The 14186-nt window shown below is 41.9% G+C and overlaps 1 protein-coding gene across 1 annotated transcript in view; it reads left to right on the top strand.

The window, feature by feature from the left end:
- Positions 1 to 14186, top strand: part of SPATA7 (spermatogenesis associated 7) — a 92825-nt gene that overhangs the window by 40385 nt on the left and 38254 nt on the right. The window contains exons 3-4 of the mRNA XM_060261883.1: positions 828 to 923; positions 8555 to 8602. Coding sequence (XP_060117866.1) covers positions 828 to 923; positions 8555 to 8602 — 144 coding nt within the window. The remainder of the gene's footprint in view (positions 1 to 827; positions 924 to 8554; positions 8603 to 14186) is intronic.

Genomic DNA, 14186 nt, shown 5'->3' with positions numbered 1-14186 from the left:
TTGTAAAGATGGAATTGCTAGAAAGGGACTCTAAAGTGATGGTGTATTTTGAGAGGACCTGCTGTTGGTTTTATGAAACCCTGGAGGAGAGCTGCATACTATTCAAATTCTGAAGTCTTGAATGACTATAATTAAGGCTCCCTAACACTAGAAATACCAAGAGCATTGAAGAAAGAATTACTCCTGAGTTGAATTAAATGTTAAAAATTAAGACAATTCTTAGTTGAGACTGATGGTGGCCTCCTCATTTTATATAAAACAGACATCAAATACCCTGTTGCTCGAGAAGAATTCTCTGTTGGAGCTCTGAATGTTGTTGACCAAGCCCATTCCTTAACTGTTTTCATTACCATTGAGATATTCTCCTTTCTTAAGTAGCTGCAAAAAGGGCAAAAATTATGTAATTCTTGAATGCAGTTCACCAGGATGTTCTCCAATGGTACGAATGGAAGCTGTACCAAGAGTTGGTAGTGGAAAGTACCATCAAGTCACAGCCAGCTTACTGGCGATCTTGCAGGGTTTTCAAGGCCAGAGACATTCAGATGTAGTTTGCCATTGCCTGCCTCTGCATCATGACCCTGGGCTTCCTTGGCAATCTCCCATCCAAATGCTAACCAGGGCTGTCCAAGATCAAGCTAGACATGCCAGGGCTTAGCAAGAGTTACTTACAATTTATCCCCATCATGCCACTTACTTATTTTGGTTGGGTTTTGTGCAGGACAACTTCCACCCCTTTGTGGTGCCCCATACCACCTCTATGCTTCCTGTTTTCATTCCAGGTCGGTACTTCTAGCTTTGTAATGATCATGTGTATTTTAATTTTGCAGCTTTCTGCATTGACTCCTCCTCCCGCAGACTTAGTAACCAGTACCTGGTCAGGGATCACATGGCTGTTCACTACAATAAAATCCTTTCAGCTAAAGGTAAAAATGTGCATATATGAACTCTGCAAACAGTTCAAGTTCTGCTGTTTATTTTTGTGGGCATGTGTTTCTGGCAATGCAAATGTAGAAAGATCCTAAGGTACTCACTCCTCTTGGAATGTGTACCAAGGTTATATAGCAGAGGTGGCTAATCTTTCATGCTGTAAATCAAATCCTAAGAGAGAGTCACTCTAGAGTCTTCTGAGCTGCAAGATGGCCATGTTTCTGTATTGTTCAGGCTCTGCAGTATTGTGTCTGGACTGAAAGTTTAGCCCGTTCCTTATTCTTCTCTATCCCACCCTGCTTTCTCCTTGCATGCAATAGTTATTCAGGAATGCCGTTTTGCTTTAAAAATTAGAGATTAAAAATAATCACTGACATTTAGAATCTGTCGTTTCAGAGTTTAAAGTGCCAACGTCACCCCTGCCAGCACTTGAAATACTAAACTAAATCAGTGGTTCAGACATTTAGGCATTTGGAGAATCTATGCGCCCCCCTCCCCCCCCCCCCCCGCAAAAAACCCCCCAAACTCTAGTCTGAGCGCAGCTTTCACCAATATGTCAGCCTAAAGATCTGGTATCATTAAACTACATAACTTGCATTTCTTGGATTGGTGAACAGATATTCATTCTTGCACTGCTCCAAAGATGGTGCTGTATCCTAATTAATACCTGGCACAAATTTGTTAGTGTTAATTATCCTCTTTTTAAATTGCTTCAGTACTCTCTCATTTTCACTCTGTTCAATCACAGTAGGTGATCTTATATAAAATAATTATTTTTTATAATTATGAAGAGACTCCAGCTGCCCTTCTCATAAGTAGGAACAAGAGGAAAACAAATCTTGTAGCAGTTTAAGCTACACAGTCAGTTAAAAAGTACTTTAATATGTATATTTAATTTCAAATACTGTTATGTTCACTGACATTAAGTCTCCAAATACAATGAGTTTTATGTCTGTCTGCAAATATTGAGTCATCAGATTTAGTAGGGTTGTTTTATAGGTCTAACAAAAATCTGTAATCTTTCATTGAAATCTGCCTCCGTTCCTGAGGACTGAAAGGTAGCAAATGTCACCCCATCTTTAAAAAGGGTTCCATAGGAGATCTGGGAAATTACAGGCCAGTCAGTCTGACTTCAATACCGGGAAAGTTGGTAGAAACCATTATCAAGGACAGAATGAGTAGGCACATTGATGAACACGGGTTATTGAGGAAGACTCAGCATGGGTTCTGTAAGGGAAGGTTTGATTCCCCACTCCTCCACTTGCACCTGCTAGCATGGCCTTGGGTCAGCCATAGCTCTGGCAGAGGTTGTCCTTGAAAGGGCAGCTGCTGTGAGAGCCCTCTCCAGCCCCACCCACCTCACAGGGTGTTTGCTGTGGGGGAGGAAGGTAAAGGAGATTGTGAGCCGCTCTGAGACTCTTCGGAGTGGAGGGCGGGATATAAATCCAATATCTTCTACCTTCTTCTTCTAGGAGTTCTTCCTCAAGTTTAGCCAAAAACTCTTTTGATTTAATTTGAACCCGCTGGTTCTTGTCTGACCTTCTGGGGCCATAGAGAACAACTCCACACCTTCCTCTATATGACAGCCCTTCAAATACTTGAAGATGTTTATCATATCACTTCTCAGTTGTCTCCTTCCAGGCTAAACATACCCAGCTCCTTCAGCCTTTCCTCATAGGACTTGGGTCTCCAGATCAGTCACCGTCTTTGTTGCCTTCCTCTGGACATGTTCCATCTTGTCTATCTCCTTTTTAAATTGTGACATCCAAAACAGAACACAGTACTCTAGTTAAGGTCTAACCAGAGTAGAGTAAAGCAATACCATCACTTCATGTGATCTGGACACTATACTTCTGTTGATACAGCCCTAACATCTCACACTGCTGACTCATGTTCAGTGTAGGGTCTACTAAGATCCCTAAACCCTTTTCACACATCCTACTGCCACCTTGGCTTCTTTAGGCTCCTCCCATTGTTCCTATAGGAATCATGATTGTGCCTTCAATATTTTGTTTTTAAGAAACTCCCACCCCTTTTGAACTCCCTTCTCCTGAAGTATTTCTGGCTATGGGATTCTACTCACCATCACTTTTAAATTTTTCAAAATTTGCTTTCCTGAAATCCAACCTATATATCTATGTCAAGTTTGGTGTAGTGGTTAAGTGTGCAGACTCTTATCTGGGAGAACCGGGTTTGATTCCCCACTCCTCCACTTGCACCTGCTGGAATGGCCTTGGGTCAGCCATAGCTCTGGCAGAGGTTGTCCTTGAAAGGGCAGCTGCTGTGAGAGCCCTGTCCAGTCCCACCCACCTCACAGGGTGTTTGTTGTGGGGGAGGAAGGTAAAGGAGATTGTGAGCTGCTGTGAGACTCTTCGGAGTGGAGGGCGGGATATAAATCCAATATCTTCTTCTTCTTCTATGTCCAGCTTTTCCCTTCCCAGAGATTGTAAATCCCAAAATTACATGGTCACTACTACTCAGAGTGCCCACTATTTTCACCTCGTCAACCAGTTCTTCCTTGTTGGTGAGAATCATGTCCAAGATAGCAGATCCCCTTGTTTCCCACTCCACTTTCTGGAAAATGAAGTTGTCAGCAAGACAAGTCAGGAATTTATTTGACATTTCATTTTTAGCAGAATCAGACTTCCAACAGATATTTAGGTAATTGAAATCTCCCATGACCACTGTGTTGTGTCTCTTTGAAAACTTTGTAATCTGTTCTAGGATTGTTTTATCTAAGTCCTCTGTCTGGCCTGGTGGTCTATAGCAGACCCCCCGCTTAAGCTTAAGCTTAAGGATTTGAAGCTGTCGGACTCTATATGTGAGTGGATTTTGAACTTTTTATCAGGTCGTTCACAAAGGGTTAAAATGGACGGATATACTTCTTCCGTGAAGATCTTAAATACTGGCACTCCTCAGGGATGTGTCTTGAGTCCACTTCTTTTCACTATCTACACGTCTGATTGTGTTTCTAGTAGTCTGAGTAACAAAATCATTAAGTATGCAGATGATACAACGTTAGTGGGGCTCATCTCTGAGAATGATGAGTCTGCGTATAGGAGGGAAGTTCATCAGCTGTCCCTCTGGAGTAAAGTAAATAATCTTATTTTTAATGTAAATAAGACGAAGGAAATTATAGTGGATTATAGGAAGAGTAGTCTGGACATTCAGCCGTTGTTCATTGATGGTGTTATGGTAGAACAGGGGACAGAATGGAAGTTTTTGGGAATTACTATGAAACAGGATCTAACATGGGGGGCAAATACTTTAGCTCTAGAGAAAAAGGCCCAGCAACGACTATACTATTTAAGACTCTTAAGATCACAACAACTGTCAGGGAGTCTGCTGGTTGCCTTTTATCATAGTTCCATTGAGAGCATTTTATCTTATTGCCTCTGCGTGTGGTTTGGGAGCTGCACGGAAGTAGAGAGAAGGGTGCTCCAAAGAGTGATGGTAAGAGCACAGAAGATTTGTGGATGTTCTCTCCCCTCATTGGTGGATCTGTATAATATGGGATGTAAAAGGAAGATACAAATGATCTTAAGGGACCCTTCACATCCGGGCCACTTGCTATTTGAAATCTTACCGTCAGGTAGGCAATATAGAGTGTTGAAGGCTAAAACAAATAGATTCAAGGGCAGCTTCTATCCAAGTGCCGTGGTTAGGCTAAATGCAGGGTTATGAATGGTTATTTGTTTTTAGATGCATTTAAATGGTCTATGTATATGTCCTTTTTGGGGGGGTGTTGATGTGTTGGTATGTTTGTGGAAGAGCACCTCATTTCGTTGCTCTCATTTTCTTTTTTGAGAACAATGACAATAAATTTATCTATCTATCTATCTATCTATCTATCTATCTATCTATCTATCTATCTATCCATCTATCTATCTATCTATCTATCTATCTATCTATCTATCTATCTATCTATCATCTATCTATCATCTATCTATCTATCTATCTATCTATCTATCTATCTATCTATCTATCTATCTATCTATCTATCTATCTATCTATCTATCTATCTACCTACTCCTTTTATTTTTACCCTTTTATTTTATTTTTAATTAATCAGTGGAGATGGTTTTCAGCATGGGTTATACCCAAGAGTATGTCACCCTATTCACACTCAGTTTCACTAATTCTGAAGTACTCTATACCTTAAAGATACAGAGACTTGTGCCCTCTTTCATAAAGGTACATCTAGCCACCATATTGGCTTACCATGACTCTGTAGATCAGGGGTGAGGAACCTTTTTTCTGCCAAGGGCCATATAATTTATAACATCATTTGCGGGCCATAAAAATGATCAACTTAAAAAACAGTGCTCTGCCGAGGGAGAATGTTTCAGGCCAGCAAAATTAATGCAAATAATTGTTTTTCTATTTGCAGTCATGTGGGGAGAGCCTAATCTGGCACACACACATGGCCCGCCGCCCTAGGCAAATGCATAGGTCCAGGGCTTTTTTGTAGAAAAAGCCCAGCAGGAACTCAGTAGCATATTAGACCACATCCCTGTAATATTAGCATATTATTGTTGTAAGCCGCCCTGAGCCCGCCTCGGTGGGGTAGGGCGGGATATAAATCGAATAAAGTAAAGTAAAGTAAAGTATATAGGTCACACACTCATTAGCATATTAGGCCACACCATCTGGGATAATCAAGCGCAAACTGAACTGTGACAGTAACTTTTTCAGACCCTGCAGCAATTCTGGCTGGCCAGCCAGGCCCCAGGGAGGCTGCCGCACAGTACATCTGGGTCCTGTGCTCCCTGCCGGGCCCTGGGGAGGCTGCTGCACAGTGTGGCTGGGCCCCATGATCCTCGCTGGCCAGTCAGGCTCCAAGGAGGCTGCCACATGGCTCATTTCGGTCCAGCAATATCCGAGAGCCACACCAAGTGACCTCGAGGGCCATATATGGCCCTCGGGACAGAGGTTCCCCACCCCTGCTGTAAACAGTGTTTCAGTGTTCTCATATAGGCTCTGCAAACAACTCCTCTTGGGCCCAGTGAACATGTATCCCCCACACCCTTTCCTGGTCCCACTCTGGTCTTTATCCTTAGTGCTTTTGCAGCGTATGTTGAACCTTTTAAACCTGGAATATAGCGACATGTTCAAGACCAGCCAGTAAGTTCAGCATGAATTCCAGCCCAGTTTTCCCATACCCAAGTCTTAACAAACTGAACTGCACACCTATCAAGTGAATGCATGCAAGATATTTATAGCTGTCTGAACATCACCATTACATAAACCAGCAGATGGGTTTGTTGGTTCTTTAGAGTTCATCATCCATCTGCATGCTTCATGACTCTCTGTTAATTCCAGGCTCTTGATGAATGTAAAAATAGGCCTGGGATAGCCCTAATGCCATGCTATGGTTTGCTGCTATGTGAAAGAGCTGCAGGGATTCTCTTGCACACGTGGTCCCTTCTTCCTCTCTTTCCCTTCTATTGGTAGGCCATGATCGAATTAGTTCCTCTTTCATGCCAAACTGTGGTTTGCCCTTAGATTTCAGCCAAGAAGCTATGGCTTGTGCTTTTTCTGACTCCCAATGTACAATCTGTTTTGAAGGTCCAACACAGACTGTACTTGGCCAGCTCTGATGTAACAGCAAGCTGTGGTTTGCTGAAAAGGCGCAAGTGACTAATTAAATCCTAGCACAAGAGGTAGAGGGAAGTGGGAGGACACAAGTCAAAGATAACCTCAGGCATGTTTGTGTAGGATCAGACCATTGTTTAGTATTGTGTCCGCCCTTGTCAAATTTAATCTAACATAAGCTAGTGCCATTATATGACATTAGAAATCTGAGTATTTTGTTTTTGAAAATCAGACCTCTGGTCTTTGTGAGCCAAGTAAATAATCGAGTGACAGATACCAGAAAGGGATCAGAAGGACTACTATAACCAGGGCAGTGCAGCCAGCTTCCCATCCTGGTTGCAGTTATTCCTGAAGGTGGAGTTCTAACACTGAGACAAAAATCTGTTTGCACTGAGAAGAGAGAGGAGGGGCTTGAAGAGTGCAGGCATTTTTTGTTTGTCTCTTATTGTACTTTGAACCCATTTTGAGAGCCTGCTGGAGAGAAAATGCCTGCATAGCCTGCCCAGAGGGGGAATGAAGCTGATTTGAATAATATATGGAGAATGCTAGTGCAGAGTTCAGTTCCCCTGGATAAAATTGCTGTTTTGCGGGGTGGATTATATAACATTATATCCTCTCCCTAGACCCTGCCCTCCAAGACTCCACCTCCTAATCTCCAGGAATTTCTCAACCCCAAGTTGGCAACCCTGACTTCATTCCCCAGAGGACTACCACCTGACCTTTTTTCCCACCCCCTTCCATTTGCCAAGCTAGAGACAAAATAAATGGGAGGAAAACTGGCATCTGTATCAGAAATTGCTGGCAGTCCACTTTAGAATGTGGGGATGAGGCATCAGCCTACCATCCCTCACTTTATTCAGGCTGATCCTCCAAGGAAAAACTAATTGCTGATCAGGCTTGAAGAGCTATAAAACCTATTTTCCTATAAGATCTTAGATTAATTTTAATTCAGGCAACTGAATTAAAATTGAGTGTGCTGAATTTACCTGTGTCATTAAGTGTGCTGTGCATCTGGTTATCTGTAATTTTGGTGGGGATGGGGCAGCAGGGGCAAAGTGGTAGGATATTTTGGGTGTCTGTGTAACTCAGACCTGGGTGCATTGAAGTCACCAGAATAGAGCTCTCCCCCCCACACACACATACGGTGGGGAAAGCTCTATTTTCCCAGGAACTCATTGCTCTAATTACATCCTTAACAGGATGAGGACAGCCCCCCCCATGCTGCTTTGAGTGCCAAAATGTCTAGTTAAAGTTCTGATCCATATTTAAATGCTTTGCTTGATAAACAGACTATTAAACCACCTTATCATTTCAGAAGCAGCTGACTCAGGAGTAGTATTGGAAACTAGCTATGTAATACATATATATGCCATTCAGGGCTTTTTTTGTAGCAGGAACTTCTTTGCATATTAGGCCATACTCCCCTGATGTAGCCAACCCTCCAAGAGCTTACAGTAGGCCCTGGAAGAAAAGCCCTGTAAACTCTTGGAGGATTGGTTACATCAGGGGAGTATGGCCTAATATGCAAAGGAGTTCCTGCTACAAAAAAGCTCTGCCATTACAATATGCTGATGCAGTCAATCTGGTGCCTTTTCTCTTCCATGCATCATTGCCCATATCCTCAGCAATTGCATTATGTGTAGGAATAGTGAGATTTAGTATTCATTAAAGCCTTGGAACAAGTCAAAAAAATCCCTTATTGAATATTATTACATCAGGAAGCAGTATACTGAGAGCTGTGGTTGCAGCCCCCCACCCCACCCTGTACTTTAGTGGAGTTACACTTTTTCATACATGCAAAAGTACAAGGCACTTTTCATTTATACTACTGTGATATTTCTGTAATATTTACTTGAATCTGTTTAAGCAAAAAAAATGCTCATGGGAATAGAATATTTAAAAATGTGGTCAGGTTGTCATGAAGCTTTTGTTTTGTAAGTAGTTGCTTTTATGGAACTAATAGCCAAGACAATCACAAATTTTAAATAGGTTCATAAACTCACTTTTAATTTATTGTGTTGTTTGCTTTCAGCTGCTGTAGACTGTTCAGTACCAAAAAGCAGGCTAAACAGCATAAAATGTGAGTATTTCCTGGGAGGTATCTGTCCTTTAAAAACTTCCATAGAGATAAATTATTAATTCTTAACAATTAACTTTTTTGAATTTCTTACTTCTAGATTGGCCGAGTGCTGTTTCTGCCCTGCAGAGCACAACCTTCCACCATCACCAAAATGGTTTTTATTTTTTTTACTACACTTGTTAAGTCTCTTTTTAGTTTTTCTCCCCTACCCATTTTTCTCAATTCATTTCTAATTAGTCTGGAACCAGTGTATCTTAAGAACTGTTGATCACATATGAAACTGCCTATCAGATCATATTTATATCCAAGGTCCTTATTTTATTGCTTCTCCTTCTGGAAATAAAGCACATAGTTAGTCAGAGAGAGAGCCTTTCCTGTGGTGGCACCCCGTTACAAAGCTCCCTCCCTACTCAAATTTACCTGCAGTAAGATCTTTTAAGCACCTGCTGAGGTTCATTTATGCCTTTAATCATATAAAGACGATAAGCAGCCACTTTTTCATCGATTATGATTTTTTCCCAACTGGATATTCTTTTTTGTTTTATTTTTGTTCATTTTGACTGGTAGATGTCCTAAGTGTCTTTAGTACAGTGTAGCAGATTAAAGGTACCCCTGTCTTCAGTAGAGAACCAGCCAATCACAGGTCTTTCTATTCAATTCCAGCCCCAGAAACCTGCAGACAGAAACCAAGTCTTTTTCCAGAGGGTTCATGGGAAAGGGCTTTATTTTGGTTTGTTTGATTTGGTCTGGTCTGGTTTGGTTTGGTAGTAGGGTTGTCAGCCCCCTGGTGGGAGCAGGGGAATCCCCACTTTCATAAACTCTTGCTTGCTGCTGGCAGGCAGGGGGAAATCCCAACCTGAAATGACCTTTTCAGGCCTACTTCTGGTTTTGAACCTACTTTGGACCTACTTCTGGTTTCAGGTCTCCTTCAGGTCGGGGGCAATGCTCTGGTTTTTGGGCAAAACTCTGTGGTTTGAAGCCAGATTTACTGTAGAGTTTTGCCCAAAAACCAGAGCATCACCCCCAACCAGAAGTAGACCCAAACCTACAGAAGTAGGCCTGAAAATGCCCAACTTCACTTCCAATCACCCTGAAGGATGTAAGGAGACACTCCCCTCCCCACTGGCCTGGTAATTCAACCTGACAACGCTATTAGGTAGGGTGAGAGCCAATGTGGTAAAGTGGTTATGAGTGGTGTACTCTAATCTAGAGAGCCATGTTTGATTCCCCACTCCTCCATATTAAGCCTGCTGGGTGAGCTTGGGTCAGTCACAGTTCTCTCAGGACCATCACCCCCTACCTACCTTTCACGGTGCCTGTTGTGGGGCAGGAGATTGTAAGCCACTTTGAGACTCCTTAAGGTAGAGAAAAGTTCTTGTTTTGCTTACAGTAAGAAAGCCACCAACACAGAGCCACACTCCTGTAAAAAGAATTTGAAGAAGCTAGACTTGTTATAGGGGATAGCCAAATTCATGTTCATTTCTGGAGAGATGTGCAATGGAATATTACATGGAATAGGATCCATCATTCAGAGCACATAATTAAAGCAAAGGGGATTCAGAATGGTGGTTTCCTACAGGGGAGGGGATGCAGGTAGTCTTGCTGGGAATTTCTACTTTATAAAATGGCTTTATGAGCTCTCTCATGTTTGAATCCATGAAGTGGAATGAGGGGAGAGGATTGATGCTATTTTTTCCAAGAGTTTTTGAAATGATGCTGACATGAATTGAAGCAGTGTTGATCATTTGTTAACGGTAATCTTATTTATTTATTGACATATTTGTACCATGCCTTTTCCCACGGCAGCTTACAAATTCAAGTTCAAAACACACAAAATACCCCCAAATAACCCTTTCCTCCCTTCAGATTCCTGCAGCTTATACCCCATTAAAACCCTAGCAAAATGGCCTTCCAGTGCCTCCTACATTTTTAGAGATAGTGCCCCACTCACTGTGACAGATGGGCAAAGGCCCTGCCTTTTCCTGTATGCAACCAGTCCCTTTATGCTTTGTGTGAAGAATGTGTGAAGACCGAGGCCCGTGGAATTTTGGAGGAACTAGATGGGAGGGGTGAATTGACAGTAAATATCCGTTAAACTGCTGTTTTTAGTCAGACAGGGATTTACTGCTGAGGTACTGGTTTTGGAAATCTGAGGTCTCAGAGGCTGACTTCTGAGGAGGCAGTCTAATAAAGTATGGGTACTTAAAATTTACTCTATTTGTGGGACATAATAGATGCCTGTTAAGTCCTAACAAGGGACCTGGGGAAGATGTAGCTCCTGAAGCCAATAACCAATAAAAGTCCATAAGGTGGCTAATAGTTGCTCTCTGCCTCTAAATTCATTTTCTGAATAATTTTTCTACTAACTGTGCTTAGCATAAGCTGTGTAAAACTATTGTAAATGGTTTCAAGGCTTTTTTGTGAAACAATCTTTTAACCCCTTCTAAGGGAGGAAATAATAATGATCTCTGTAGTCTGGAGATCTCTAGACCCCACCTAGAGGTTGGCAAACCTATGCTACTCTGTTCTTCATAATTGGTTGTAGAAGTGGAATCCAGCCAAAATAAATGTTTCCATTTTCTTCATGGCTGAAAATGGCATCTTGAATCAATAAGCCTATTTTGTGAGGTAAAATTTTCACAGAATGACTCTGAAAAAGAAAAAGGAACATGAGGAAATGGCTGAACAGGCTAATGGGCGGAGGGATTGAGGCTGGAGTAATTTGAAATGACTAAGCAGCTCAAGAAAATGAGATAAGGAATTAAAAATTCCAGTGTTAAGGCAATAAGAGAAAAGGAAGAGCCAGAGAAAGAGCAGGAATGAGAAATGGAGTTAGCTCAGTTAGAAAGTAGTAAGTAAACAGAAAGAAGGAAGCTCAAAGACAACACAAACTAGAGCTGTTTAAGCTGCAACAGAGGAACTCCTCACAAGGTAGGGTTGCCAAGTCCAATTCAAGAAATATCTGGGAACTTTGGGAGTAGAGCCAGGAGACATTGGGGGTGGAGCCAGGAGCAAGGGTGTGACAAGCATAATTGAACTCCAAGGGAGTTCTGGCCATCACATTTCAAGGGACAGCACACCTTTTAAAATGCCTTCCTTCCATAGGAAATAATGACGGATAGGGGCACCTTCTTTTGGGGCTAATAGAATTGGGCCCCCTGGTCCAATCGTTTTGAAACTTGGGGAGCATTTTGGGGAGAGGCACTAGATGCTATACTGAAAATACGGTGCCTTTACCTCAAAAAACAGCCTACCCAGAGTCCCTGATACCTGTGGATCAATTCCCCATTATTTCCTATGGGAATTGTTCTCCTTATGGAGTAATTGCCCAGTAGACATCCCCCACCCCCCACCGCTTTCTGATGACCCTAAAGCGGGGGGGAGGGCCTCCAAACCTGAGGACTGGCAACCCTCTCTCTCTCTCACACACACACACACACTTACTGGGTCTGGTTCCTCCACAACGACATCTGAAAAGAACAGGGGCTACGCTGCTCTCTCTCTCTGTCTCTCTCACACACACACATACTTAGTTGCTCTGAAACGAAAGCAAAACAAACAGAGGGACTGTGTTGCTGACCCTTCCCATGAAGTAATTCCTGCTCAACTTTAAAGGTACAGAGAGAGAGACACATTTTGAAACAGACCTGTTTGCAGGTTTCTAAATCTGCTGGAGATCTAGAGCTGCATGGTGGCTGTGGGGGGCAGGGCTTCCCACACCGGCCAGCTGGCTGTGGGCGGGGGGAAGCCTGTAAAACCGGGCGGATCCCCTGCTGGGACCTGGGGATTGGGAAGCCTGTCACAAGGGCGGAGTTTAGCCGGGTCAGTGGGGTTCAAGCTGACTTATCCAGTGGGCATAGTGCCTAGGGCCCATGACATTTTTAGGGGAGCACTAAAATGTTTTACTTTCTTTTAATATCAGAAAGAAAAAATAACTTTTAGGATTGAAGAAAAATCATAATGCAGCTATGGTGGGGTTACCTCAGAAAGATATCAGAAAGTTCTCTAAATATCAAAAGGGGGCAATTCAGAAGATTTCTTTATTATCTTTGACAGAGGTTGCAGTGATTTTGGGGTAGTGGATGATTTACAGTATGAAAAGTGGCTCAGTCACTGGGCATTAAACAGTGCAATTCTAAATAAAGTTACATCCTTCTAAGCCCATTGACTTCAATGACCTTAGAAGATTGTAACTCTGAGATTACACAGAACATGTATCTGCCAAAAGGCACCATGCTAGTCAGCCTTTCAAATTAACAGGGACATTTCTCTTGTTATCATACCATACATGTGTTCAGAAGAGAGCTTCATTGTTTTTGTGGCTATTTCTATGTAGTTACTATAATTAGGTTAATTAGATAATTAGATAAAGCATTAGTACCATTTCTTGAAGAACTGAAGTGCTTACAGGGCAGTTGAAACAACAATCTCCTCTGCTGGCAAAGCCATTTTCTTAAAAATCCAACTATTTGAAAACTAAGGGACTTTTTGAGTCACCCTGCAAAGTCCACTTCCCACGTGCAATAGGAAGTATATGTTTTCCACTGTGTATTTATGTGATAGCACAGGAAGTCTGGCATGAAAAGCTGCCCATTGGCACAAGAGAAACATCTGATGATTTTTCCCAGTTCCAGATTTTCCTTACTACAGGTTCCGTTAGCCTCCAGCATTCACTTGGCAGAGAGGTCTTAGGAAGCTGCTGGAGGAAGGCACAGAAGGAGAACCATTTTCATGAACACTTTTTACTTGGTATCTCACCTTTCACTTCTAATTGGCTGGCAAATAAAAACTGCTACACCTTAAGTTACTTCATTAAGTGACATAAACATGACCTTTCACTGAGAAAGAATTAGTACAATGTAATGGATAAAGTGGACAGATTAGTGAACTGGATTTGAACTTGGGACACCGGAATCTAGATCCCTTCTCACAAGATAACTTTGGACCAGTTGTTGTCTCTGTCTAATCTACCTCACGGGTCATTGTGAGGATAAAATGGGAGAAAACCACCATGAACTCCTTTAATAAAAGTGTAGATTATAAAATATTATACAGAAATGATAAGGTTAACCATACATCTTATTATTCATCTTTGATGTTGATATCCCACTCTGCAGTTGCTCCCAGAGAGATCCTAGTTTGTGTAAAGATATTTGTATATGTGGGTCTCCTTGATACCACATTTGTTCACAGCATGTCTCCCAAGAAGTGTATGGAATATCTTGTAGTTCAAGAAGAGTAGTCTTGTGTCACCTTGAAAATTAATGCAATTTTTATTCTGGAATAATAAAATAATAATAGCCCATGTTCAGACACAGTGAGTGAACTCTCACTTTTCATTCTTTCTTTATTAAAAAGCAATAGGGTTCAAAGGATCACAAAAGTCACAAGTTTTGTTAAGATAGTAAGATGAGAATCCCAAGTCTTGGTTCAACTCAAAGGATACCTAGTACCTAAAAGGCTTATGATTCTTCCACAGGAACATTCCTTCCACAGGAACATTCCTTCCACAGGAATGATCTTAAGCTAATCAGCTCAAAAGGAACTCTTATTTTATTTACTGGGGTGTACTCCTAGGAAAGCA

Source organism: Heteronotia binoei, chromosome 21, assembly GCF_032191835.1.
Source record: "Heteronotia binoei isolate CCM8104 ecotype False Entrance Well chromosome 21, APGP_CSIRO_Hbin_v1, whole genome shotgun sequence".
In the NCBI taxonomy this organism is placed as follows: domain Eukaryota; kingdom Metazoa; phylum Chordata; class Lepidosauria; order Squamata; family Gekkonidae; genus Heteronotia; species Heteronotia binoei.
The sequence above is the reverse complement of the archived record's forward strand: the minus strand, read 5'-3'. Positions and strand labels throughout refer to the sequence as shown.